General features: G+C 54.4%; 2 protein-coding genes across 2 annotated transcripts in view; one reads left to right on the top strand and one right to left on the bottom strand.

Annotated features, from left to right (window-relative positions):
- The first annotated feature begins 298 nt into the window (after positions 1-298).
- The window catches only part of LOC147646504 (uncharacterized), a 29,060-nt gene continuing 2,977 nt past the window's right edge, over positions 299-26,381 (top strand). The window contains exons 1-3 of the mRNA XM_086873306.1: positions 299-371; positions 558-1,421; positions 20,954-21,448. Of these exons, the coding sequence (XP_086729432.1) occupies positions 320-371; positions 558-1,421; positions 20,954-21,448 (1,411 nt within the window). The 5' untranslated portion in view covers positions 299-319. The remainder of the gene's footprint in view (positions 372-557; positions 1,422-20,953; positions 21,449-26,381) is intronic.
- On the bottom strand, positions 8,376-10,998 carry LOC147646505 (uncharacterized). Its single transcript, XM_086873371.1, has 4 exons — positions 10,806-10,998; positions 10,248-10,355; positions 9,445-9,619; positions 8,376-8,917 (listed from the first exon to the last, which is right to left on the bottom strand). The coding sequence occupies exons 1-4, from the start codon at positions 10,831-10,833 to the stop codon at positions 8,674-8,676; spliced, it is 555 nt and encodes a 184-aa protein (XP_086729497.1). The 5' UTR covers positions 10,834-10,998; the 3' UTR covers positions 8,376-8,673.

Raw genomic sequence — 26,381 nt, 5'->3', positions numbered from 1 at the left:
AGGGGAGAACTTTTTAGATTCTTGGCACTCCCAGCAGCCTGAGGAGGGCAGGGACCAAGCAAACGGAGAACCCCCAGTACAAGCATGACCCCCAGCAGCTGGGACAGGGGGGAACCCCTGAACAGCAAAGGGGAGAGACCAGAGATGGGGAACTCTTGGGAGGCATTTTCAAGGCTGAATCTTGGTGTTTGGGAGGTTTTTATGGAAGGCTGGTGACTTCTAGAGATGGACTTGGGCAGGAGGAACCCCCTATTCCAATGTGCTCATAAATTGTATTTCTCCCCAAACCAGGATTTCCCATTCCCAGACTGTTGGCCCAATGGAGGAAGAGGCTGTGAGGAAGAGGAAGATGCCCCAGGACACCCAGGCAGGTGAGGAGGAAGTCAGTGCCCCTTTCCCCCTCTCTCCTGCTCCATCTCCCAGCCCAGCCTGGCCCCCGGCTGCAGGACAACCCCGCTGCTGACGCCGTCCTGCCAGGGACGCACTGGGGGGATCTCCTTCCCCTTCCCTCTGGCACGGAGGCAAATCCCATCCTCTCCTTGTCCTTCCTCCCCCAGACAAGGAGCTGAGGATGGAGACCAGGGAGGACAAATCCCCAGAGGAGAACCTCGTGGAAGAGGCCGTTTTGAGCAGCTCCACAGTGCAGGAATCCAGTGGGGAGGAAAATCCCCAGAGATCCCACAGGAGGAGGGGCTCCAAACCCATCCCAGGGTGCTCTGAGGAGGAAAGACCCACCCTGTGCTGGGAAGGCGGCCGGAGATCCAGCCAGGGCTCTGAGCTGGTGGTCCATGAGCAGCTTCAGGATGGGGAGAAGCCCTACAAGTGCTTGCAGTGTGGGAAGAGCTTCAGACAGAGCAACAGCCTGATCTGCCACCAGATGATCCACACTGGGGAATGGGCCTACGTGTGTGGGGAATGTGGGAAGGGCTTCAGCTGCAGCTCCAAACTTGTCATCCACCAGCGCATCCACACTGGGGAGAGGCCCTATGAGTGTCCTGAGTGTGGGAAGAGGTTTCAGAGCAGCTCCAATCTCCTCCTGCACCAGCGGATTCACACGGATGAGAGACCTTTCTGCTGCCCTGACTGCAGGAGGGGCTTCAAGGACAACTCCACCCTCGTCACCCACCGGCGCATCCACACTGGGGAGAGACCCTACGAGTGTGGGGAATGTGGGATGACCTTCAGCCGGAGGTCCAAACTGACCATCCACCAGATGATCCACACTGGGGAGAGGCCCTACGAGTGTCCCAAGTGTGGGAAGAGGTTTCAGACCAGCTCCATTCTCCTCAGGCACCAGCGGATTCACACGGATGAGAGGCCCTTCCGCTGCCCTGACTGCAGGAAGGGCTTCAAGCAAAACTCCACCCTCATCAGGCACCGGCGCATCCACACCGGGGAAAGGCCCTATGAGTGTCCCCAGTGTGGGAAGAGCTTCACCCAGAGCTCTCACTTGACCCAGCACCAACAGAGGCACCGGTAAGGGAAGCCCTGCGAGTGCCCCAAGTGCAGGAAGAGCTTTGTGCACTGTTCCAGCTCCATCCCCCACCAGAGGACCCACATTGGGCAGGACCTGATGACCCACGTTCCCAGTGATCTGTGTTGGGAACACACTGGGCTGGTGGTCATTTTATTTTGGTTTCAATTATCTTTTGATTCATCTTTATCTATTTAAAACAGAGAAATAGTGGTAAAAATCAACAAATTCATCAAAGGCATCTAAAACCTCACATTTTACTAGTGCTTCAAGGGAATCTGGGAGGTACTTGGGAGTATTTGGGGGTTGTGGGGTTATTTGGTGGAGTTGTCTCCATTTCTTGGCACTCAAAGAGACAAAAGGGTTTGATCTTTCACCTCAAAACCACTCAGTGTCACTGAATCCAACTCAGTACCTCTCCAAAATTATTCAATTCTACAGCCCCTCAGGGTGTGATGCCTTAAGTTTTAGCTTTCATATTTTTCATATTCTGCACTGCCTAGGTTTGTAGGTTTGAACTTCATATTAAGTGTTGGTGAGCTCTCTTCACAGAGTAGGTAGAAAAAACAATTCCTTTTCTAGCTTGATACTAAGGACAGTTGTTAGAAGTTTCAGCCCAAAAGCATGAACAAGGGTGGGCTGAAGAGAGAAAACAAGAAGGATGGGACTTCATCATCTGAAGCTGTCATTGGACAATGAATAGATTGCAATATGCAGATGGACCTAAACTTTTAAAAATGTGAGACCTTATGATCAATTGTCCATTTTTATGACCATTTTTGGGTTTATCTTGGGTGTAGCTCTGGCCAGGCTCTTGTACTGCCCAAGGTCTGTCCTTTAAGGCCTTTTAATAAACTTTATTCTTAACTCTGTCCAGCCTCTGTTCTAGGTCAGCCTTCTGAAGGCATCAGGTGGAATGGGGTTGGAAGGGGATTGGGTGAAGTGGGATGCAGATCAGGAGGGGTGAGATGGGCATTGGGTGGGGCAGGATGGGTGGGATGGGGATTGGGAGGTGTGAAATGGTGGAAAATAGAGCTTGGGAAGGGGGTCTTGATGTCCAGCAGGGATGGGATGGGTTGGGGTTTGGATTGGGGAGGTGGGGTGGGGTCTGCAATGAGACAGCCAAAGTTTGGGGGTGATGAAGGGAGCAGGAGGCCATTACTGAGTTTTTCTGTGAGATTCCCCTGCCCAGGGAGGCAAAGATTTAGTTTCAAATGAACATTGTTAAAGTGAGTGGTGTGGGCAAGAGGGAATTCCATCCCTCTGCCTCAGAGGATGGGCCCTGTGAGCCCAGGAAGAAACTCCACCCTGGACCCCTCGTGGGGTGGCAGCCCAGGGATTTCTGATTGGGTTTGGGCCCCTGGGGTTTCTCCCTTGCTGTGTTCCCAGTGGTTCCTGACCTTGAACTCCACCCTGGTTCTCAAACCCCATCTCCCTGCCTCTGTTTGGGGCTGTCTCTGGATCTGAGTTTGTTCCTGAGCTGAATAAATGGTTTCCTGAGCAGAATCCCATCTTGTTGGTGTCCCATGCCTGTTCCTGGTAACTGTGGCTTCCCTGGACATGATCCTGCAGCCCTGGAATGCAAGGCTCTGCAAACTGGAGACCCGCCCTTGACCCCCTAAAAATCCAAAAATTCCCTAAAATTTGCCCAAATCTCCCCAAATTCCCTTAATTTCCCTAAACTGGCCTTTTTGTTCCCTTCGCTGCCTCTGCAGACGGTGTCTTGGGGACACCTCCAGGAATTTGCAGGGGGTCTCTCCTCCCCTGCCACCCCCAAAAAACCCACTGCTTCTGGGAAAAAAATTCCCCCAAATCCCTTTGATTCAAGGGGGAGTTCCCACATTTTTTATGCATTTTTTGGGGGTTCTCCCCCAAATTTTTCAGGTTTTTTTACCTTTTTTTGCCAGTTTTTTTTTTGGTTTTGGCATTTTTAAAAGTGAAATTTTTTTGGGGGGGGGTTCCCCCAGTTTTTTGGGGGGGGGTCCCTCAATTATTTTCTGGGAATTCGACCCCTCCCTCGATATATCCTTTGTCCCCCTCCCCCCAAATTGGGTTGAGGGGATTTTTTTTCTTTTTTTTTTTTTTCTGTTTTTCTTTATTTTTACCTTTCCCCACCCTTGTATTCTTTTTTCCTCTTTTAATTTATTTGTACTTAATTGGGGGGGCTCAGGGGCAGGAATTTTGGGGAGGGGTCACCTGGGGGGGCTAGAAAATTTGGGGAGACACCCATTCCTTCAAAAAACAGGAAAAATCACAGGAATTCTGGTGTTTTCCCCCCATCCCAAGGTGTGAAAAATATGAAATAAAAAATTTACGTTCTCAACTTTTATGGTGATTTTTGGGGAGAGAGTTGCGATTTTGGGGGGGGTTGGGGAGGAGTTGCTGTTTTTTTGCAGGGGAGTCTCCCAGGTTTTGGAGTGGAATTTGGGATTTTGGGGGGAATTTGGAGGTTTGGGGGGAAATTTGGGGTGTTGGGGAGAAACTTTGAGGGTCCTGGGGGAATTTCAAGGTTTTAGGGCAGAAATTTTAGGGTTTTTTTTGTAACATTTGGGTGTAGGTGGAGGAAATTTGGGGTTTTAGGGAGAACTTTGGGGTTCTTAGGGGGAGGATTTGGGGTTTTGTGAAAGAAATTGGGGTTTGGGGGGGGAAATTTGGTGGTTTTGGGGGAAATTTGGGGGGGTGGGGAAATTTTGGGGGTTTTGATGAATTCTGGGGTTTTGAAGGGAAATTTGGGTTTGGGAGGAAATTTGGAGTTTTGGGGTGGGATTTTGAGTCTTAGGTGGATTTGGGACTTTGGGGGGAGTATGGGGGTTTTGGGGTTTTTGGGGTGATTTGTGAGGAATTTTGGTATTTTTGGGGAGGAATTTGGTGGTTTTTGGGGGAATCTCAGGGGTCCTGGGGGGGGTTCTGATTTTGGTAAAGGGGATTTGGGGAGAATTTTTTGGGTTTTGGGGGAATTTCCATTGATGGGGATGGGTCCTGATCCCATTGAGAAGGGGCATTTTGGGGAGGCCTGAATTTGGGGGGGGGTCTCAGGGAGGATTCCCCATTTTGGGGCAGGGTTTGGGGTGGATTTAGGAGGATTTTCCAGTGATGGGGAGGCATCTTGGGGGTGGGATTTGGGGAGGGGTCTCATCAGAGCCCAATCCTGAGCTGGAAGCAAGGGGGATGTTGGGAGTAGAATTTGGGGAGGATCTGGGGGGAGATTTTCCAGCCATGGGGAAGGGTCCAGATCCTGGGGCAGTTCCTGAATTTGGGGAGCAGTCTGGAATTTGTGAGGGGTCTCATTGGGGCAGCAGGAGGGGCTAGAAGGGGGGCAGGATGTTGGCACAGCCGCTCTCCAGGGGGGCTGTGGGCAGCTCCTCGGGGGGTGCCGGGGGTCGCGGCCGCAGGCGCTGCAGCAGCGAGGTCAGGAACAGGAACAGCTCTGCCCGCACCAGCGCCTCCCCCAGGCACAGCCGCTGCCCTGTGGGGAGGGGGCGTCAGCACCGCCCCACCACAAAGGGTCGGGGGTCCCAAAAGGGGTGGGGGTCTCCAGAGAGTCTGGGGGTCCCAAAGGGATGGGGGTCTCTAGAGGCTCTGGGGTCCCAAAGGGGGCTGGGAGTTCCAAAAGGGGCTGGGGGTTTCAGGGATTGGGGATTCAAAAAGGGCCAAGGGGATTCCAAAGGGTCTGGGGACTTTGGGGGCTATGGGATCCCAAAAGGGTCTGGGGTCCCAAGAGGGTCTGGGCTACCCCAAAAAGGGTCTGGGGGGGTCCCTAATGGGTCTGGGAGCTTTGGGATTGGGGTCCAAAAATGGTCTGGGGGTTTCAGGGGTGGGGGTCCCAAATGGGTCTGGAGTACCCACCCCGAGGAATTTTGGGATTCCAAAAGAATGTAGGGCCACACCCCAAAGGAATTTGGGGATTTTTGGGATTCCAGAAGGATTTAGGACTTCACCCCAAGGATTTATGGGATTTTTGGGGTGCCGAGAAGGGCACAAAGGCCTCATTGCACTGGAACTGACCCTGCTCATCCAGGATGTTCCCAGGGTCAAATTTTGAGGATTTTTGAAGGATTTGGGGTTGTATAGGACCGAGCTCAGCAGGGGGTAAATGTCTGTGTCCTGTGGGGTCAGGTGTGTGGCCAGAAGTGTCATTTGGGGTCAGGTGTGGGGTCAGAGGAGTCCTTTAGAGTAATTTGGGGTTATCTGTGGTAATTTGGGGTCATTTGAGTCATTTGGGGTTACTAGGGTGTAAGAGACAGTCTGAAGTTTCCCTCATCTGCCTCACAACCATCACAAGAACAGAGACCAAGACCCTGAAGACCCCAAGGGAATTTGTGCAGGGGTTCTGGCCTGGTTGAGGTGGAAGCTTGCCAGGTGATGGTTTGCAGGTGTGCTTGTTGTGCTGTCAAGGTACACTGCCTTCATTCCTGCTGCTGAGCAGGGACTCGTAAGGAGCGGCCTGTTCTGTACCTTACACCTGCTTCCCAGAGCAAGGGGTCTCATCACAATAGCCTGGGAATTTCCCCACCTCTTGGCCAGCTGCCCCTTGCTTTGAAACAGACTGTAAAAGTGACTTTTCCAAGTTACTTTCTTTGAGAGAGATCTCCCCATGGAAGAAGACACCGGTGACCCTGTCTTGTCTGTTGGTAACTATAACCACCTCTTTTCTCTCTTTACGTTGGCTCTTTACCCCTCTCTCCCTCTTTCCCTCTCTCCCTCTTTCTCTCCCCCTCTCATCTATCACACAACACATGTTGCTGGCACTAAAATAAAGGTGCATTATTGCTGTTGTGATTTAAACTGAAATCCCCTGGGGTCCTTTTTGCACTCTGAGCTCAAACGAACCTCTCACGACTCCCACTTGTGTTAGGGGATCGTGACACTCGGCAGCGGGGTGACCCAAGGTGCGGCTTAGAGCAAATGCTCCACGGCACAAGGATATTGGTAGGCACATGGTGGAGACAAGGATGAGGAGGAGACCTCCAGTATGGGTTCCAAAGGCTTTTACTCCACTGGAGGGTCCAGGGACTGAAGACCGAGAACACAACTGTGTGTGGGTTTTTATATGGGGGAGGCCAGAGGGAGGGTACAAAATTTTAACCAATAGGAAGAAGCTGTGGGAGGAGTGGAAGGTTCCATTCAACAATACAATAGGGGAAACAAGGGGAGCAGAGTGGGTCACATGGGCCAATGGGGCATTGGAGATCAGGGGATTTCCAGAGGGGTGGCTCAGGTAGGAGGCTGGCCTAAGGGAAGACTGACAAATGGGTGTAATGACAGATGGGGAACATGAGAAAACAAGGGGTAGGCTTGAGACAGGATTTGATAGGTCAGTAGGAGGATACAAACTAGGAGCAAACCAATGACTTAGGGGAATAATGGGAGAAACCACTCAAACAAAACACACCACAACAATAGAACTGTTAACCATTACAGGAGGTGGCATCTTCAGGAGGCAATGGATGTGAGTGAGCCCTTGCCACATTGACACTGATTGTTCTGTGTGGAAAGGGACACTGAGAACTTGCCTCCAGCATTCTCCATGGATCTCAAACTGCCATGTGCCAGGGCTTCCAGATAATCCATGTTCTGATCTCAGTCTAGAAGGGAGCACAGATCAGAACCCTTTCCATGGTGCCTCCAGCAGAGCTGCATCCGCCTTTGTCCAGCAGGAAAAGGGATGCGGGAAAAGCGGGCAGGTGCCACCCTGCTCTATTTGTGTGCCAGACCTGAGCCTCAAATGTTTCTGGTTTCTTAGCTAATTTCTCCCTGGCTCCTCTTTAACATGAGCAAAAGAATAGCATCACGCAATCCAGTCTGGCAAATAAGTGAACAGCTGAGTGCTTCCACTAAATTAAAAACCCAATGTGCTTGAAAGCCGACCTTCTGTTCACTCAGGCCTCCTCACCTTTGTAGATTGGGTGAGTTTATAATACTGGTATGTGGGTTTTAGGAGTATGTGGGTTTTTATCTGTGATAGAGATGAGGAAGTGATGTATTTGTTCCAATGAGCTGCCAAAAGCAGTGACTTTAGTCCGTCTTTGGCTGGGGAGTAGCACCGGCCTTGTTGAACGCCGGCAGCAGCACAAGCAGGACTCCTCCAGCAGCAGGGACATGTCACAAGCCAGCAGGGAACTGTGGCACCAGAGGGGACCGTGGCACCAGAGGGGACCGTGGCACCAGAGGGGACCGTGGCACCAGCCATGCCCAAGGTCTGAACAGGGTGGCAAAGTCAGGTGGTGCTACCCGGCTGCATGAACAGCCCAGGCAAGGCGTGGTGAGGAGCCAGGTCTGGGGGCCATCCAAGGAGTCCTGTCAAGAGCAAATGGTTCTAATATTCTCTCTGGGACAAAAAAGGAGCAATCTTTAGGGTGAACTCGTGCTAATAAATATTTGCTCACATATGGTGGGGTTTCTCTGCAAATGGGCTTTGATGGGAAATTTCTGACCACATTTAGTTTTACTCTTTAAGTTGAGCACCTGAGTAGCTTTGTTAAGGAATGGAGAATTGTTTGTAGCTCAGTATTTTCTCAGGAGGAGCCTTACATTTTAGCACAGGAGGAAGGTAAGGCAAAGTTTAAAAGCTTTCCCCTCCTGAAGTGACACACTTTCTGAGGAGTCTGTGAGGAGAATTCCCCTCAGCCACTGCCAGGGCTGTTTGCCTCCTCTGCAGGCTCAGGATTCTGGGAGTTCCACGAGCCTCAGCTCCCACAGTATTTTCCTCTGAATATTTCTTGTTTTGCAGTACACAGGGAGAATATTTTGTGCTAGATTCTCTTCTGGGTTTTGAGGTGAATCTTAGTAATTCTGTTGATTTTCCTGTCCAGACGAACTTTTGGTAGATAGGAAGGAAAAGGGAAGAAGTACCATGGAAAATCAATTGCTCAAAATCTGAGAGGCTCAACCACAGTAAAAATGAAGTCTAAATTGAGGAATTTTTTTATTTTTTTTTTCCCTTGCTAGGTGGGGTAAAACATGAAGTGTTAATAAAGTTCTTTGAAAAGATTCAGCAAGCACCTAGCTATATGAAAATCAAAAGAGTGAAGGATGAGACAGGGCATGGGAAGAATCTTCAGCCCTTCCCTGTTGAAAGTAAAACAGTAGGAAAACTGCCTCTGGCTGTTACCCACAGGTAACGTGTTATTTGCAGCCAAGAGCAGATGGCCCAAGCTGTTGGTGGCCCAAGCCCTGCTGTGACTGGCCCACTTTCAGTCCTAACTGGACCAGGGTGGCCGGCTCGGGAGGGGAGGAGGTGGGGGGATCTCAGGGGGCTTCTGCTTCACAGCCGGGCTGGGGGGCCGTGGAGGAGGCACGGAGTGCTGGTGTTCTGCTTTCTGGAACGATTCCTCCTTCTGAGGCCACGTCTGAGAGCTGTCAAACCGGACAGTCTTTGGGCTCCCTGGGGGCAAGGGAGAGTCGCGCCTTCTTGGCCGGGAAGCTGGAGCTGCAGCAGGGCGACTGTGGAGAGAAGAGGTGGCTGAGGCCCCCAGCTGCCGCTGGCACACAGGGACCCTCCTGCACAGCAGGGCCCAGAGCTGCCAAGGCTCCCCAGCAGGGCTGGAGCTGCTGGCACAGCTTGGCCCAGCTGGACAGCTGCCCCTCAAGGCCCTGGAGAGCAGGGGATGGCTCTGGGCAGGGTCCCTGGCCAGGAGCGGGCCCCAGAGCACCTCTGCCTTTCAAGGGCAATCTCGTCCCCGCTCTTTCTCCTGCCCACCTTGCTTTGCCTCTGCCCGCTGCTCCTGGGGCTGCTCTTGGCCAGGCAGCCTCAGTGGCAGCCAGCACTGGCTGCAGCCCCAGCGGGCTCCCCAGGACAAGGCCCAGCAATTAAGAGGCCAATGAAAGGCCTGGGCAGCAGCAGAACTCTCAGCAGAGTTATTTGGACAACCAAGGACTATCCACAAGTCCACAGCAGCTTCACTGGGAATGTCTCCTGACTATGAGCAGCCTTTCAAGAAGCTGGAGGGTGGGGATGAACAACAACTTACCGTTTCTTGTCCTTCCACCACCGGAATCCAACATAGCAGAGAACCATGGAAAGGGGCACTGTGAACAGTGTCACTACAGTGCCTATCATGCAGGACTTGCGCACATCCTGCGGACAGAACACTCTTGGGGTGCTCGGTGCATTCTCAGCATTTATATTTGACTTGCCAAGCGCTTCTGTGGGAGCAATGGGCAGCGTGAGCCTGTGCTGTGCTCCACGGCTGAGCTGGCAGCACACTGGATACGGCCAGGACATTCTCTGTTTCCCCCAGAGCTGGGGCCTGCAGGCACCTTGGCACCCCTTGGCACAGGCTGTGACACCCAACAAAGCCCAGAAGGCCAGGAGCAGAGCCCAGGGACAGTGCAGCTGCTTGGGCAGTGGCTCCTTCCAGGGACACGGGCCAAACCCATCCCTGAGCAGCCACTGCCACCCCTGACCCTCCCTGCTCTGTGACAGCTCCCCCAGCCCAAGGGGACAGAGCCAGGCCCTGTCAGGGGCCAGTGCAGCCCCTGCCCAGTTGGGAGCCAGGGCTGGCTGTGGCCCTGGGCTCACAGCAGGGCTCTCGCTCGGGGCTGCTCCTGTGTCTTGGGCCTCTGGATGCTTAGGGCCAGCTCCAGGAGCAGCTGCAGTGGGAGGGACATTGGTGCAGGAATCCCGATTCCCAGGGGCTGGGAATGAGCTCCAGAGGCCTGGAAGCCGTGGCACCTCCAGCTTTGGCTGCTGCTCAGCCGTGCAAGGGCCAGCCATGGGGGAAGAGTTGCTGGCACACAGCCCGGCCGAGGGAGAGCCCAGCACAGCAATTACCTCCTGTGCCTGGGCCTGGAATCTCCTCCTTTCCTGCATCAGCAGCTGGCACAGAGACGTTGCTTCCTCTAGCATATGTCATTGTCTGCACAGACATTTCCTCCAGCACTTGAGAAAGGAAAAGGGACAGCTGGATAAGATAGAACTGTTCGCCATTAGGTGAGGTGGTATCTTCAGGAGGCAATACTTGTCAAATCATGGATAAGGACAGGGAAAACACCCAGGTTACTGAGGCTGGGCCAGGGCCCTCCCTCCTCCAAACAGCCCCTACACCTGATCTAGCCCAAGACCGGGAAATTGCAAGGGATCTCAGGTTGTTTATGACCCATGGTGCAGTTTGGGTTCCCTGTCAGCTGATGCCAAATGCCTTCCTGCAGAGGCTGGGGAGAAGCTGCAGCCAGGCCAGCCTGGGAAACAGCCTTGCAGGGCATGAAAGCAGCAGCGGGGCAGCGAGGCTGCCATGGATCCCTTCCTGCTGTGCTGGGCACACTGTCCAGATGTGCAGAGAAAGCCCCCGGCTGCTGAGTCTCAGGAGAAGGCTGAGGGACATGGACCCACCATGGCGTCTCTCCAGATCACTCAGCATCTTGTCCAGAAGTTGGGATGCCTCCAGGGATTTCTTGTCTTCTGTGTCTTGGTTCTTCCATCTAGGAGGACCTTAATGGAAAGTAGTTCCATTTCTCCTTCAGGCCAGAGTGGCAGTGAGTGCACCTGGGTGACTGCTGCCCTCCAAGGCACTCCCTCCTCTCCACCTTCCACTCAGGAGCAGCAGCAGGGGGACCACGTGCCTGCAGTGGCCCCACACTGGGATGGAAGGAGCCCCTTGCATGGCAGTCAGGGGAGAAAGGACTCCCTGGAGCTGCCAGCAGCTCTGAACTGAGCCCCAGGCAGGGCCAGGGCTTGGCAGTGGCAGCTGGAGCAGCTCAGGCTCCCTGGGGCCAGCAAAGGAGCCACACAAGGCACAGCCCTGAGCCCAGCCCCTTCCCTCTCTACTCTTCTCCATGGCTTCACAGAGCACACTGAACTTCTTCATGAACAATAAACATTGGCATTGCACATGGGAAGAGGATTGACAGCTAAATGCTCCTTCCTCCCACTGACAGCAATGCTGTGGGATCACTCAGGGCTCCAGAAGGGAGCAGGGCGAGGTTTCCAGAATCCATCAATCTTCAGACTCTCAAGGGAAATGGCACGTGAGTGAGCTCTTGCCACCTTGACACTGATTATTCTGTGCAGAAAGGGACATTGAAAACTTGCCTCCAACATTCTCCATGGATCTCAAACCATTATGTGCCAGGGCTTTCAGGTACTCCATGTCACGATCCCAATCTAGAAGGGAGCACAGATCAGAACCATTCCATGGTGTGCTGGGATCCCATTCTGTTTTAGGGAACTGGGCACTGCAAGGGGGTTTGGGTAAGGCCATGGGAGCCACATGTCAGTGGACATGGCCAAAGCTGCAGAGGGGCCTGGGGAGCTCTGGGCTGGCTCTGGGCACTCTCCACCCTCTTTGCAGGCCCTGTGCAACATCCCTGGAAGGGCAGTGGGACCAGCCCAGGGCCCCTGAGGCCTCTGTCCCTCCCACAGAGAAAACCCTCCCTAAAGCCCTGGGGAAAACCATCCCAAACACTTCCCAGGGAGAAGGGAGCACTGTCCTGGGAAAGGGGACCGAGGCTGCCGGCTCACCTGCTCGCCGTGCTCGCCACGGAGCAGCCTGGGCAGCCCTGTCAGGCAGGGCCACTGCCAGGAGGAGCAGGAGGAGGAGGCGCAGAGCAAAGGCCATGGTGCCTTGCCCACTGCCAGTCCTGCAGCTCTTGCTGCCACCACTGTCCTGACACCGCTGTCCCAATGTCAGCACCGCTGCTGCCGCCGCCGCCGCTGCCACAACAGTCGTGGTCAAGGACTGACTGCTCGGTCCTTGTGGTGCTGGGCAACCACGGGGCTCTGGGACCTCTGTGACCTCAGAGCCTGCTGTCACCTCAGCCTGCTGTCACCCCAGAGCCTTCTGTGACCTCATGGCCTTAGATGTCTGCCCCAAGTGTACTCCCATCTGTACTAGAGGACTGCTCTGACTGTGAAGCTTTGACTTCATCAAAGGGTCATTGCTAAACAAAACCTTGGTTTTGCCTGCTGACATTGCTGGTCAGGCGCTGTCCCAGGAGATGCTCTTGATGGTTGCCTCTTTTCCTGGGCATGGCACTGGAGGAGGTGCAGGCCCAGGTGATGCCACTGAAGGAAATGTGCCCTCAGCCCAGGGATGCTCAACACAGACTCCCCCAGCCCCTCGGGGCCCTGCCTCTGGTCACAGCAGCCCCTGCCTGGCTCCTGCCTGCCCACACCGTGGTCAACCCTGCCTGCTCCTGGACATGGAGCTCAGCCAGGGCTGGTGCTGTGTGGGCTTTGCTGGTGGTACCAGACAGACACTGGGGTGGGAGCTCCATCTCTTTATTGGAACAGAAGAGCTGTGCTGGGCCCTGCCCTGGCAGGAGGGACCCACCTTCAGTCCAGGCCACAGAGCAGGGCGGGTCCCTTCAGGGACACAGGCCCGTGCTTTGGGTGGTGGCAGCATCTGCACAGCAGCAAGCTGGTAATGCAGTGTCGTGGTTTTAAACCAGTAACTAACAAAAAAATCACTTCTTTTTTGCTGTGAGATATGGATTAGAACAAGAGCAAAACAAGCTTAAAACTTAAAAGGAATAAAGAAAGATTATTGACAAAATATAAGAATAAGAACACCAGAATAAACTTCCAGAAAACTCTTTTTATCCCCTACTACCCACCATTCTTTTGTTCACATGACAACACAGAGACCAAAGAACCTTGGAACTTTGGTGTCCAGAACAGTCCCTATTTTCGCTAGAGTCTTTTTATCAGTCTTTGTAGAGAAACAGAAGTCTCTTTCTGCTAATCTATAGAGTTTCTCACAAGAAAACTACTTCTGTTATAGTTTTCTATTGCCCTGATGTCAGCTGCCCAGAAATGATGCTCTCAGAGCTCACTCCTCCCATTTCACATCACTCTGAGATGTGTATGGGCCATGAGTCTAGGGATGGCATTTTAAGGATGAGTTATTCAAAGGCAAAAGTCTTCTTCATCTGTCTTTGTGAGCTCTACTGGAAAACAGTTTTCTCATTGGCTCTCAAGGCCTCAAATTTTCGCTTCACCCTGTTCCAGCACCTCACCGCACCACAATCACTCTACTTTTTACTCAAAATTCACACTTTGAACACTCCATTCCTGCCCATATACTGTGTCATGAATTAAAGGAGTTTTTTCAAGACCTTATTGTCCATTCCCATAGCCTCAAGAGAAAGGTATTTCAGCTCATAAAGCGTTTTCTTATTCTCTACCCCTTCTGAAACTTAATTCTTTTCTTTACTGTCTCTGATAGTTTTATAAAGACTCTTTACATGTTGATTACTCTCTTTTTCTTTCTCTGGATAAAAAAAATTAATCTGCAAGTCTCATCTGGGTAATGAAAGGGTTAAAATCTTGCCCAGGCTTTTGTAGGTGGTTCTGTGATCTCTGCTGGAGCAGCGGCTAGAGCTGTCTGCGATAGAAGATTCTTCATGGCTGCTCTGGAAAGTTTGGTCGCTGCCTCAGCTCGCCGCAGGTTCAGAGCCCCTTTCTTTCTTCACTCGGCAGTCCCTGGTGAATTCAGTCACAGCAAAACCTGCAGCTGAGCCAGGAACCGGCCTGGCCCGGCCAGAGCCCAGGGCAAGCCCCGCAGGCCCCATCTCCTGACCGGGAGACATGGCAGCTCAGCCCAGCCCCCACCCAGCCGCATGGGCGGGCAGGGAACGGGAGGCCTGGAGCTCTGTTACCTTTCACAGCCAGAAAACAAAGAGAGACAAGAGTACTCTGGCTTTACATCTTAAGGTAGCGTTCACAAGTTGATCCCACTTTTCAACGGTCAAAACTGCTGTCAATTCCAGTAATGACCAATAATTGGTCAGGAGAAAAGACACCCATCAGTCCCTAGCAACATCAACTTCCTTAGCTCTCAAAACAACCTTAAAGGTAAAGTCACCCCATGATACCGCCTCAGCTCCAGCCGCTCCCTCCAGTCCTGGCCCTGGGCACCAGAGGGAAGAGGTTCCCGCAGCCCCCAGCCAGGGACCCGCTCCCAAGGCTGCTGCCATGGCAACCAGGCCTGGCACCAGCTGGGATGCTCGGTTTCCACGGGCTGGGCTTCAGGAATGGCATTCCCCAATTTCCTGCTCCTGCTAAAACCGCGCTGCCGCTCGCTTCCCTCCCACCTCCCATGGAAAGCACAAAAGGCAAAGATCCCAGGCTGGGATAAGAACTTTTTATTGAGAACAACAACGGGATAAAGAACAAAGAGGAACAGGAAAAATTTTGGTAACAGAAGAGATAAACCAAACTATTTACAGGGAAAACGACAACACTACTGGATGCCCTCTTCCCTGCCACTTATTTCCTCCTGCCTGGAAAGGACACTCTTCTCCTCTGGTGAGAGAGAGGGAATCCTTTTCCTGCCCCTGGTAATGACCTGAAATGGGATTGAATATAATGACAGGGCCATGGTCAGACTCTCACATTCTTTAATCTCACACCATGTCCTTGCCATGGGCAGGAAAAGGTACAGGTGTCTTCCCAGCATGGATCACAGGGAACATGGATCACCAGGTCTCCTCCTAACCTCGGTCCTCCAAGGGGGGAGGAGGCTGGAGCTGTGGGGAATGCTTTTCCTGCACTTGGGGCACTCGCTGGACTTTCCTTACTGGTGCCTCCGTTGGTGTCTGCCAAAGTTAGACCTGTCTGAGAAGCTCTTCCCACACTGGGTACACTCGTAGGGCCTGTCCCCAGTGTGGATACGTTTATGGGTATTGAGGTGGGAGCTGCAGCTGAAGCTCTTCCCACATTCCCCACACTTGTAGGGTCTCTCCCCAGTGTGGATGCGCCGGTGCCTGATGAGGTTGGAGTTTCGATTGAAGCCCTCCCCACAGTCAGGGCAGCGGAAGGGCCTCTCATCCGTGTGAATCCGCTGGTGCCTGAGGAGATTGGAGCTGCTGTGAAACCTCTTCCCACACTCAGGACACTCATAGGGCCTCTCCCCAGTGTGGATGCGCTGGTGGATGATGAGGTGGGAGCTGCAGCTGAAGCCCTTCCCACATTCCTCACACTCGTAGGCCCATTCCCCAGTGTGGATCATCTGGTGGCAGATCAGGCTGTTGCTCTGGCTGAAGCTCTTCCCACACTCCAAGCACTTGTAGCGCTTCTCCCCATCCTGAAGCTGCTCATGGACCACCAGCTCAGAGCCCCGGCTGGATCTCCGGCCGCCTTCCCGGCACAGGGTGGGTCTTTCCTCCTCAGAGCACCCTGGGATGGGTTTGGAGCCCCTCCTCCTGCGGGATCTCTGAAACTTTTCCTTCCTCCTTGACTCCTGTGCTGTGGAGCCGCTCAAGATGGCCACTTCCACGAGGTTCTGCCGTGGGGATTTGTCCTCCCTGGTCTCCATCCTCAGCTCCTTGTCTGGGGGAGGAAGGACAAGGAGAGGATGGGATTTGCCTCCGTGCCAGAGGGAAGGGGAAGGAGATCCCCCCAGTGCGTCCCCGGCAGGACGGCGTCGGCAGCGGGGTTGTCCTGCAGCCGGGGGCCAGGCTGGGCTGGGAGATGGAGCAGGAGAGAGGGGGAAAGGGGCACTGACTTCCTCCTCACCTGCCTGGGTGTTCTGGGGCATCTTCCTCTTCCTTGCAGCCTTCTCATCCATCCAGCCAAGATTTGAGATTGGGAAATCCTGGTTTAGGAGAAAACAAGGAATGAGCACGTTGAGTTTGAAGGTCCCTCTGTCCAAGACCCTCTCTAGAAGTCCCTGGGTATCTGGGGGGTCTTGGTTTGAAAGGAAAGGTGTTTGCTAAGGAAAGCAGAAACCCCCATTGAAATTGATAAAAATGTAAGCAACAGCCCTCTCCAAATTATTATAATCTTGATATCAAAGTGATCTCAGATAAGCAATGAAGCAATAATCCCATAGAATTGTGTACATTACCTCTGAAGTTCCCGTGCTGTAGATGGGTCTGGTCTCTCCTCTGGGAATCCAGTGGACAAAGACTGCCTGTGGTGTTCTGATTCCCAGATTATATCCAGTCAGGAATGCTTGGCTCCTCCCCATGGGTGGAGCATCTCACAATGGGATGATGTCATTTTATCAGTCCTGCAGTGAGACTCAATGGCCCATTAACAGAAGATATCCCCCTGGAGGAAGGATGGGTGGTGGAAGAGATAAAGAACACTGCCCCACCTGGTTTTAACAGCTGGCCCATTAACAGAAGACATCCCCCAGTTATGAGGGATGGGTCATGGAGGAGATAAAGAAAACTGCTCCACTAGTTTTTAAAAGATGGTGATAGAATACATGCTTTTGGTTACATCTTGCATTGCAACCCAGGACATGGGGTCCATAAAAATTGTACACCACTAAAATTTGGCCCTGAAAATGCTTTCCAGAAGTTCCCCATTTCTGTTCTCTCCCTTTTGGTGTTCAGGCTTTCACCCCTGTCCCAGCTTCTGGGGGTCACGCTTGTAATGGCGATCCCCCATCTACTCAGTCCCTGACCTCTTCTGGCTGCTGTGAGTGCCAGGAATTTGAAAAGTTCCCCCCATTTCCATCTCCCCACTTAGGGATGTTTGGGGTTTTTTGGGTCCCATGGTCCCTGCTCCCCTTATTCCCTAGTTGGGGGTGCATTGGGTCCAAGGAGACCCCCCTGTCCCTCTCTATTTAATTGAGGGTCCCACAAATCATGGCGCTCCCCCTCTCTGGGATCCCCACTTTGGGGTCCTCGGGGACACAGGGCTCTGCTCCTCCAGGCTGCCTCTGCCAGCAGCTGCCACTGGGAACCCTAAATGTCTCCCCAAAGGGCATTTTTTTCTCAGCTTTGGAATTCTTCATTCTCCAATAATCACCCCCAAAAAACCCAACCCAGGAACCACCCAGAATACCTGGGCCGAGCTCCCCCTCCCTGGTAACCTGTGGGATAGGGGGGTGTTGATCCCATGGATGGGGGGGCTGTGAATTCAGGGAGTGAATCCCACCTTGACTGGGATATACTGGGCCTGAGATCATACTGGGATAACAAGCACCTAACTGGGATTACTAGGAGTGTCTGGGAATGGCTATGGACATGCTGAGGGCAGCTGGCATATACTGGGAGTGTCTGTGATCATACTGGGGATGACTGAAAACAAACTGGGAACAATGGGAACCATGCTGGGGACAACTGGGAACAACTGGGAGTAACAGGGTCTACACTGGGGGCAACTCCAGCTGGGCATAACTGGGACCATGCAGGGAGCAGCTGGGATCATCTGGGGAGCAACTGGGACTATACTGGGGCCAACTGGGTGCAACTGGAATCACACTGGGAGGGACAGGGAGCAACTGGAACCAACTTGAGGGTAACTGGCATCCTACTGGGATCACAGTGGGAGAAGTTGGGCCATGCTGGGCAAGACTGGGACCATACTGGCAGCAGCTGGGACTGCACTCAGGGTGACTGGGAGTGGCTGGGAGCAACTGGGATCAGGCTGGAAACACCTGAGGAGTGATTGAGAGCAACTGGGATAGACTGGGAGAGACTGAAACCACAGTGCAGGTAAATGGGAACAACTGGAACCATGCTGGATAATCCTGGGAGCAGCTGTGCCCATGCTGGGGTCATACTGGGATCCTAGTGGAACTAGCTGGGATCATACTGGGAGTGACTGCAAAGGTGCTGGCTGGGACTGGAACCATACTGGAGGTGACTGGGAGCAACTGGGCCCATCCTGGGAGTGACAGGGAGTCACTCTGGCCATGACTGGAATCATACTGGGAGTATCTGGGAGTGACTGTAACCGTACTGGTGGTGGCTGGGTGCAACAGCTCATACTGGGGGTGACTGAGATTGTAGTGGGAGTGACTGGGATCATCCTGGAAGTGTTTTTCTGTAGATCTTCTGTCTTTCTGGTCTCTTTCTATTCTCCTTCCTATCCTACGTACCTGGAATATTTTTGGATATCTTAATGTTACCCAAAATCTTAAGGGTTAACACTTTTTAGGTTAAATGAGCTAAGTTTGCAAAGTTAAGGCTATGGGAAGAGTTCTTTGTGCAGTTGGATGTTGTATTAAACCCTTTGCCACAGTTCCTTGATTGTCTTTATTTCGTCAGTTAAATTTTGTGTCATTTTGACCTCTTAGCTCAGTTGGTCAGAGCATGGTGCCAGTATCACCGAGTTTGTGGGTTCAATCCTTGTGTGGGCCATTATATTAAGAGTTGGACTTGATGGTCCTTGTGGGTCCCTTCCTACCAAGAATATTCTTTGCATCTGTCCATGCTGAGAAGATCTGGTTGTTGTTTCTCCTGTGCGCCAGATTCAAGCACAGGAACCTTTGGTTACCACCAGCATTGAAGTGTTCTGGGGTGTTACAGCCCTGCAGGCTCACAGTGGCCTCTTGTTTCCATAAGGCTTCAGACTGTCCCACTGGTCCCTTGGTTCCATGGGCCCAAGAGTGCCACAATGATCCCCTTGGTTCCACAACTTCCCATGGTGTCACACTGGCCCCTTGGTTCCATAAGGATCTGGAGTGTCACACAGGTTTATGGCATTTGTCCTTGCTGCCCCTCACATCCCACTGCCCCACAAAGAGCCTTGAGCCACCCGTGAGGGACAGGCCCTGCTGGGCCAGGCCTGGGCTCAGGGCTTGGCCTTTCTGCTTCCTCCAACCCAGCCAGGGCTGGCTCAGCATTGCAGTTCCCTGCTCAGAGCCTTTGGCTCCCAGCAATCCTGGCCTCCAGGATCTGTTCTCACCAGTCCCTGGGGAGCCTTTGGCAGTCCCTGCCCTCAGCTGGGCTGATTGAAGCTCCAAGGGACTTGGAGTTTTGCTTCTGACTCCTGGAGCAGCTTCTTCAGCCTGAAGGAGGGACATAGGAGGATCAGGAAAAGGAGAAGGAACCACGAGGTCAAGCACTCCCTGAATTCACAGCCCCCCCACCTCTGGGATCATCACCCCCCATCCCACAGGTGACCGGGGAGGGGGAATGTGGCCCAGATATCGTGGGGGGTCCTTCTTGGGTTCTGCTTTTTGGGGGGGATGTTTGGAGAATGAAGAACTTCAAAGCTGAATGGAAAATGCCCCTTGGGGGGATACTGGGGTGTCTCAGCATCCCTACGTGAGGAGATGGAAACAGGGGGAACTTTTCATATTCCTGGCACTCCCAGCAGCCTGAAGAGGTCAGGGACTGAGTAGACAGGGGACCCCCAGTACAAGCATGACCCCCAGCAGTTGGGACAGGGGTGAAAGCCTGAACACCAAAAGGGAGAGAACAGAAATGGGGAACTTCTGGAAAGCATTTTCAGTGCTGAATTTTGGTGGTGTACAATTTTTATGGACCCCATGTCTTGGGTTGCAATGCAAGATGTAACCAAAAGTATGTATTCTATCACCATCTGTTAAAACCTGGTAGAGCAGTTTTCTTTATCTCCTCCATGACCCATCCCTCATAACTGGGGGATATCTTCTGTTAATGGGCCAGCTGTTAAAACCAGGTGGGGCAGTGCTCTTTATCTCTTCCACCACCCATCCTTCCTCCAGGGGGATATCTTCTGTTAATGGGCCATTGAGTCTCACTGCAGAACTGATAAAATGACATCATCCCATTGTGAGATGCTCCACCCAGGGGGAGGAACCAAGCATTCCTGCATGGATATAATCAGAGCATCAAAGCACCACAGGCAGTCTTTCTCCACTGGATTCCCAGAGGAGAGACCATACCCATCTACAGCACGGGAACTTCAGAGGTAAGCTACAATCTTCTATGGGATCATTGCTTCAACAGAACCACATCAGTCACTCCAGGAGGACTGCAGCCACCATTTAATCAGACTGCTACCAGCATGCTAACCAACAGGGTGTCAGGTTGTATTCTGACTCTGTTGGTGGGTTGTTTATTTGTTGTTGGTTTTTTTTTGTACTGCTGCATTTTCATTTTCCTTTCTTTAGAAAAAAAATATTGTTCCTATTCCCAGATCATTACCTGAGATCACTTTGATTTCAAGATTATAATAATTCGGAGGGGATGGGATGTTTACATTTTTATCATTTTAAATGGAGGTTTCTGCCTTCCTTGGCAAACACCTTTCCTTTCAAACCAAGGCACCGCAGATGCCCCGATGACTTCTAAATATGGACTTGGTAAGAAGTACCATCAAACTCAATGTGCTCATTCCTTGTTTTCTCCTAAACCAGGATTTTCCAATCCCAAACTTTGGCTGGATGGAGAAGGAGGCTGTGAGGAAGAGGAAGATGTCCCAGGACACCCAGGCAGGTGAGGAGGAAGTCAGTGCCCCTTTCCCCCTCTCTCCTGCTCCATCTCCCAGCCCAGCCTGGCCCCCGGCTGCAGGACAACCCCGCTGTTGACGCCGTCCTGCCGGGGACGCACTGGGGGGATCTCCTTCCCCTTCCCTCTGGCACGGAGGCAAATCCCATCCTCTCCTTGTCCTTCCTCCCCCAGACAAGGAGCTGAGGATGGAGACCAGGGAGGACAAATCCCCGCAGCAGAACCTCGTGAAAGAGGCCATTGTGAGCAGCTCCACAGTGCAGGAATCCAACAGGGAGGAAAATCCCCAGAGATCCCACAGGAGAAGGGGCTCCAAACCCATCCCAGGGTGCTCTGAGGAGGAAAGACCCACCCTGTGCCGGGAAGGCGGCCGGAGATCCAGCCAGGGCTCTGAGCTGGTGGTCCATGAGCAGCTTCAGGATGGGGAGAAGCGCTACAAGTGCTTGGAGTGTGGGAAGAGCTTCAGCCACAGCAACAGCCTGATCCGCCACCAGATGATCCACACTGGGGAATGGGCCTACGAGTGTGGGGAATGTGGGAAGGGCTTCAGCTTCAAGTCCCAACTTGTCATCCACCAGCGCATCCACACTGGGGAGAGGCCCTACGAGTGTCCCGAGTGTGGGAAGAGGTTTCAGACCAGCTCCAATCTCCTCCTGCACCAGCGGATTCACACTGATGAGAGGCCCTTCCGCTGCCCCGACTGTGGGGAGGGCTTCAAGCGAAACTCCAACCTCATCACCCACCGGCGCATCCACACTGGGGAGAGGCCCTACGAGTGTGGGGAATGTGGGAAGAGCTTCATCCACAGATCCAACCTCAATACCCACAAACATATCCACACTGGGGAGAGGCCTTACAAGTGTACCCAGTGTGGGAAGAGCTTCTCAGACAGGTCTAACTTTGGCAGACACCAACGGAGGCACCGGTAAGGGAAGCCCTGCAAGTGCCTCAAAATACAGGAAGAGCTTTGTGCACTTCTCCAGCTTCATCCACCCATGGAGAATCCACATTGGGAAGAGACCTGGTGATCCGTGTTCCCTGGGATCCATGCTGGGAAGACACCTGTACCTTTTCCTGCCCATGGCAATGTCATGATGTGGGATCAAAGAATGTGAGACTGTGATCATGGTCCATTATATTCAATCCCATCTCAGGTCATTGCCAGGGGCAGGAAAAGGACTCTCTCTCTCTCACCAGAGTAGAAGGGTGTCCTTTCTTGGCAGGAGGAAATACGTGGCCAGGAAGAGTCAGTCGGTGGTGTTTTAGTTTTCCCTGTGAATAGTTTGTCTTATCCTTTCTGTTACCAAAATTGTTTCTGTTCCTGTTTTTGCCTTATCTCGTTGCTGTTCTCAATAAATTGTTCTTATCCCAGCCTGGGATCTTTGTCTTTTGTGCTTTCCATGGGAGGTGGGAGGGAAGTGAGCAGCAGCACGGTTTCAGCGGGAGCAGGAAATTGGGGAATGCCATTCCTGAAGCCCAGCCCATGGAAACCGAGCATCCCAGCTGGTGCCAGGCCTGGTTGCCATGGCAGCAGCCTTGGGAGCGGGTCCCTGGCTGGGGGCTGCGGGAACCTCTTCCCTCTGGTGCCCAGGGACAGGAGTGGAGGGAGCGGCTGGAGCTGAGGCGGGCAGGTTTAGGCTGGATGTGAGGAAAAGGTTTCTCCCACGAGGCTGCTGGGGCACTGAACAGGCTCCCCAGGGAAGGCTCCCAGCTCCAGGGCTGGCTGAGCTCCAGCAGCGTTTGGCCAGCGCTGCCAGGCCCAGGCTGGGATTGTTGGGGTGTCCTGTGCAGGGCCAGCAGTTGGACTGGAGGATCCCCATGGCTCCGTCCCAACTCAGCCAATTCTGTGGCTCTGGGATCCCATGAGCCTGGGGATGGGACTGCAAATGGTTGCCATGGCAACAGGCTCTAGCTCCAGGCCTGAGCTGTTGTCCATGGAAACCAGCCCTGGCATGGGGTCTCCATGGAGCTGCCAAGGGACTGACCATAGCAACAGGGGCTGTGATAGTTGCCATGGAACCAGACCATAACAATGGCGCAGATGTTGCCATGGGAACAGACCACAGCAGGGAGACAGCTCTGGCCAGGAGCAGCTCCTGAGCACAGCCCAGCAGGGCTGGGGCCCTGCCAGGGCAGCTCAGGGACACAGAGAGCAGGCCCAGACAGAGCTGCCAGGGGCTCAGCACTGGCAGGGGCTGTGGGATATGCCAGAGGGGGCTGTGTCCCAGCAGCACCTCTGTGGCTGTGTCCTGGAGGCCCAGAGCAGCTGTGATGTCAGAAAGGGGCTGTGTGACAGCTCTGAGTGGGTTGTGTGAGGTCACAGATGGGGCTGTGACATGACAGAGTTTGTTGTGTGAGGTCACTGAGCAGCTACGGCATCATAGAGGGGACTGTGTGACATCACAGAGATGGCTGTGACATCATGGCATGGCTGTATGACATCATAGTGCCATGTGTGACATTGGCGGGCAGCAAAGAGCGGCGCCAATGCCGAAGCCGGAAGCGGCTCTGGGGGCGGGGCCGGGGCTGTGGGCGGGGCCGCAGCGGAGCAGCGCAATGGCTCCAGCGCTGGGGCCGGGGGCGCTCCCGGGGGGCGGCGAGAGGTGAGGGGGACCCCGGCACCGGGACTCTTTGATCGCCCATTCCGGAGCGCCGAGGGGCCCCTAAACCCTCATTCCTGGGCACCGCCATCCCAGCGAACCCCCATTCCCGGCCGTGGGTCCCACCCTGCACCCCCTTATCCGGCACCAGGAACGCCTGCACCCCTTTCCCGGCCATCCCGCCTCTCGCAGCCCCCAGAGCCCCCTTCTCCTTGACCCATTTACCCCCCAGACCCCTATTCCTGCCTCTCCCAGCAGTCAGCCCCTCCTTTCCTCAGCACTCAGGACACCCGGGACACCTATTCCCAGCCATCCCGGCTTTCCCTGCCCTGTCCTGGCAATGGGGACAGCGGGGACCCTTGGAGCTCCCTTTCCTGGGTACAGGAACGCCCTGAACTCCAGCCACGCCTCATCTAGCCAGCCCTAGCCTCCCCTCTTGTCACTCCTGGCATCCCCAAATGCCCTTCCCGGCTCTCCCCGTTCCCCCTTTCCTTCAGCCGTGACCCCCCGATCCCAAATCTCCAAATGTCCCCCCAGTTCTCCTCTCCCTGCGTTCCCTGCACGCGGCGCTGTCGGAGCCCGGCCCGGGCTTCCCGCAGTCCATGTCCATGGGGTCCCTGGCTGGGATCCCCTTCCAGCGCCGCCGCAGCGAGCGGGGCCGGGCGGAGCCGAGCCGGGATCTTGGGATAGCCAGAGCTGGGATATTGGGATAGCCAGGGCTGGATCTTGGGATAGCCCGGGCTGGGATATTGGGATAGCCAGGGCTGGGATATTGGGATAGCCAGGGCTGGGATATTGGGATAGCCAGGGCCGGGATCTTGGGATAGCCAGAGCCGGGATCTTGGGATAGCCAGAGCTGGGATATTGGGATAGCCAGGGCTGGGATCTTGGGATAGCCAGAGCTGGGATATTGGGATAGCCAGGGCTGGGATATTGGGATAGCCAGGGCTGGGATATTGGGATAGCCAGGGCTGGGATATTGGGATAGCCAGGGCTGGGATATTGGGATAGCCAGGGCCGGGATCTTGGGATAGCCAGAGCCGGGATCTTGGGATAGCCAGAGCTGGGATATTGGGATAGCCAGGGCTGGGATATTGGGATAGCCAGGGCTGGGATATTGGGATAGCCAGGGCTGGGATATTGGGATAGCCAGGGCTGGGATATTGGGATAGCCAGGGCTGGGATATTGGGATAGCCAGAGCTGGGATATTGGGATAGCCAGGGCCGGCACAAGGAGCGGCACCGGCACGGCGCCAGCGGGGAGCTGCAGATGCTGCAGCAGCGGCACAGCCAGAGCGGGGCTGAGCGGGGGGAGCCGGGGCTGGGGGATCTGTGGGGCTGCGATGGCAACTGTGGCACCGCCATGGGGATCCCTGATATCCAGGCTGAGGGATTAACAAATTCCCTGGCTCACAGCTGCAGGGAATGTCTCCGGAAATAGGTCAGATATGGGCGGGAGGCGCTGGAGTGTAAAGATGGGGAGGGTAGAATTCCCATGGGAATACGGGAACGGGAATGTGGGATTTGGGAGGGCAAATCCATGGCTGGGAAATCCATGGAAATTCCATGGATGGATCTCAGACATCCCATTCCCACGGGATGTCCAAGGATGGATCCCGCTGCTGTCCCATTCCCATGGGAATTCTGTAGACATATCTCACTGCCATGCCATTCCCACAGAATTCCATGGGCAGATCTCCCCATCCCACTGCCATGGGAGCTCCAATCCAGTTCCCCCCCAAACCCATCCTGCAGATCACCCTGTTTTTTGCCATCCCCAGCCCCCACAAGACTCCTGGGGATCCCCGATGACCCACCCAGGCCCCCCAAACTCTTCCTGGGTCCACCCTCATCCCCTCACAATGGGAATTCCTGGAGTTCCCCTGTGTCCCCTCCCCCAGGACTTTGGGGGTCCCACCCGACCTGTCCGTGCACCCCCAGATTTCTTCCACAGCCCCCCTGTGATGGTGGAGGGTGGGGGCCGAGTGCTGGTGCCCCCCTGCCTGCAGCAGATCCAGCGGTGAGGGCAGTTCGGGGGGTCCCTCAGCATTTGGGGTCCCTGGGATTTGGGGTGACCCCCCGGGCCCCCCAGGATCTCCCTGAACACGCTGACGCTGCCCGTGCGCAGTGAGAAGGTTCAAACCCAGCACGGGGTCCCCAGCACTGCCACCCGCATTGCCCAGGTACCCCCAAACCTGCCGAGAACCCCCAAAGCCCCCGGGACACCCCAACCTCCCCTGATCCCAAACACAGCCCTGGATGCTCCAAAAACTCCCTAAAACCGCAAAACCCCATACAGACATTGAGAAGGTTCATACCTGGCATGGGGTCCCCATGTCCATCACCAGCAGGTTCCCCAAAACAGCCTTGGGACCCCCAATTCCACCCCCGGGATCGCCCAAATTCCCTCATCAGGACCCCTGTGAACCCCCTTGGGAACCCCCCAAAAACCACCGTGGCCCCAAAACCACCCAGGACTTCTGAAAATCCCCAGGAAACATTCACAAAGGTTTATACCCAGCATGAGGACCCCATCACCTTCATCGGCATCACCCAGGTACCCCCAAACCCCTCCCGGGACCCCCAACCCCTCCCGGGCTCCACTGCCGGAACCAACGGGAGCGGTGTTGCCCTTTTAAGAGCAGTTACAGTGGGACCCGACAACACCGGGGACCCTTAAAGCGGCCATGGTAGAGAGAACCCCCAAAATCCACCCTGGGGGACAAAACATCCCCTACAGGGGCTTGGGGTGGGGACACCCCTAAAAATGTCACTTAAAGCCGTCATGATCCCCCCTCAAAAGGGGCTTGTGGGGCTGCGGCCGCACAAACACCCTAAAATGGGGAGGAAAAAACACCCCTGTAGTGGTGGGATCCCCCCAAAAAACCTGAGAAAGAGAAAAACTCCTCTTGAGAGGGGCCTGAAGACCCTGAAGGGCCCTGGAAGAGGGACAAGATCCCCTCCTGTGCTGGGGCCTCCCCGAGCCGGGAACTCTCCCGTTCCTGCACTCGGGGGAGCCCCGAACGACGGCGGCTCCTGGGCTGAGCCCCCCTCAGCCGGGGCTGCGGGGGGAACTGGGGGGGCTGGGACGGGGCTTGGGGCTCCTGGGGTGAACTGGGGGACCCTCAGTGCTCCCACCTCCCCCTGTTCCCCTGTCCCGCCCCGTTCCCATTGTTCCCCCAAAGCTCCGCTGC

The sequence above is a fragment of the Cyanistes caeruleus genome, unplaced genomic scaffold, assembly GCF_971803275.1.
Source record: "Cyanistes caeruleus unplaced genomic scaffold, bCyaCae1.hap1.1 HAP1_SCAFFOLD_94, whole genome shotgun sequence".
In the NCBI taxonomy this organism is placed as follows: Eukaryota; Metazoa; Chordata; class Aves; order Passeriformes; family Paridae; genus Cyanistes; species Cyanistes caeruleus.
This window is presented reverse-complemented; position numbering and strand designations above follow the sequence as displayed.

Bases quoted from the DNA above. Each gene is read 5' to 3' on its own strand.
- LOC147646505 (XM_086873371.1), bottom strand. From the start codon at position 10,833: ATGCTGAGTGATCTGGAGAGACGCCATG. The intron at 10,356-10,805 runs GTGGGTCCATGT...TCCTTTCTCAAG, and splicing joins TGATCTGGAGAGACGCCATG to TGCTGGAGGAAATGTCTGTG. The intron at 8,918-9,444 runs GTAAGTTGTTGT...TTCTCTCCACAG, and splicing joins TGGTGGAAGGACAAGAAACG to TCGCCCTGCTGCAGCTCCAG.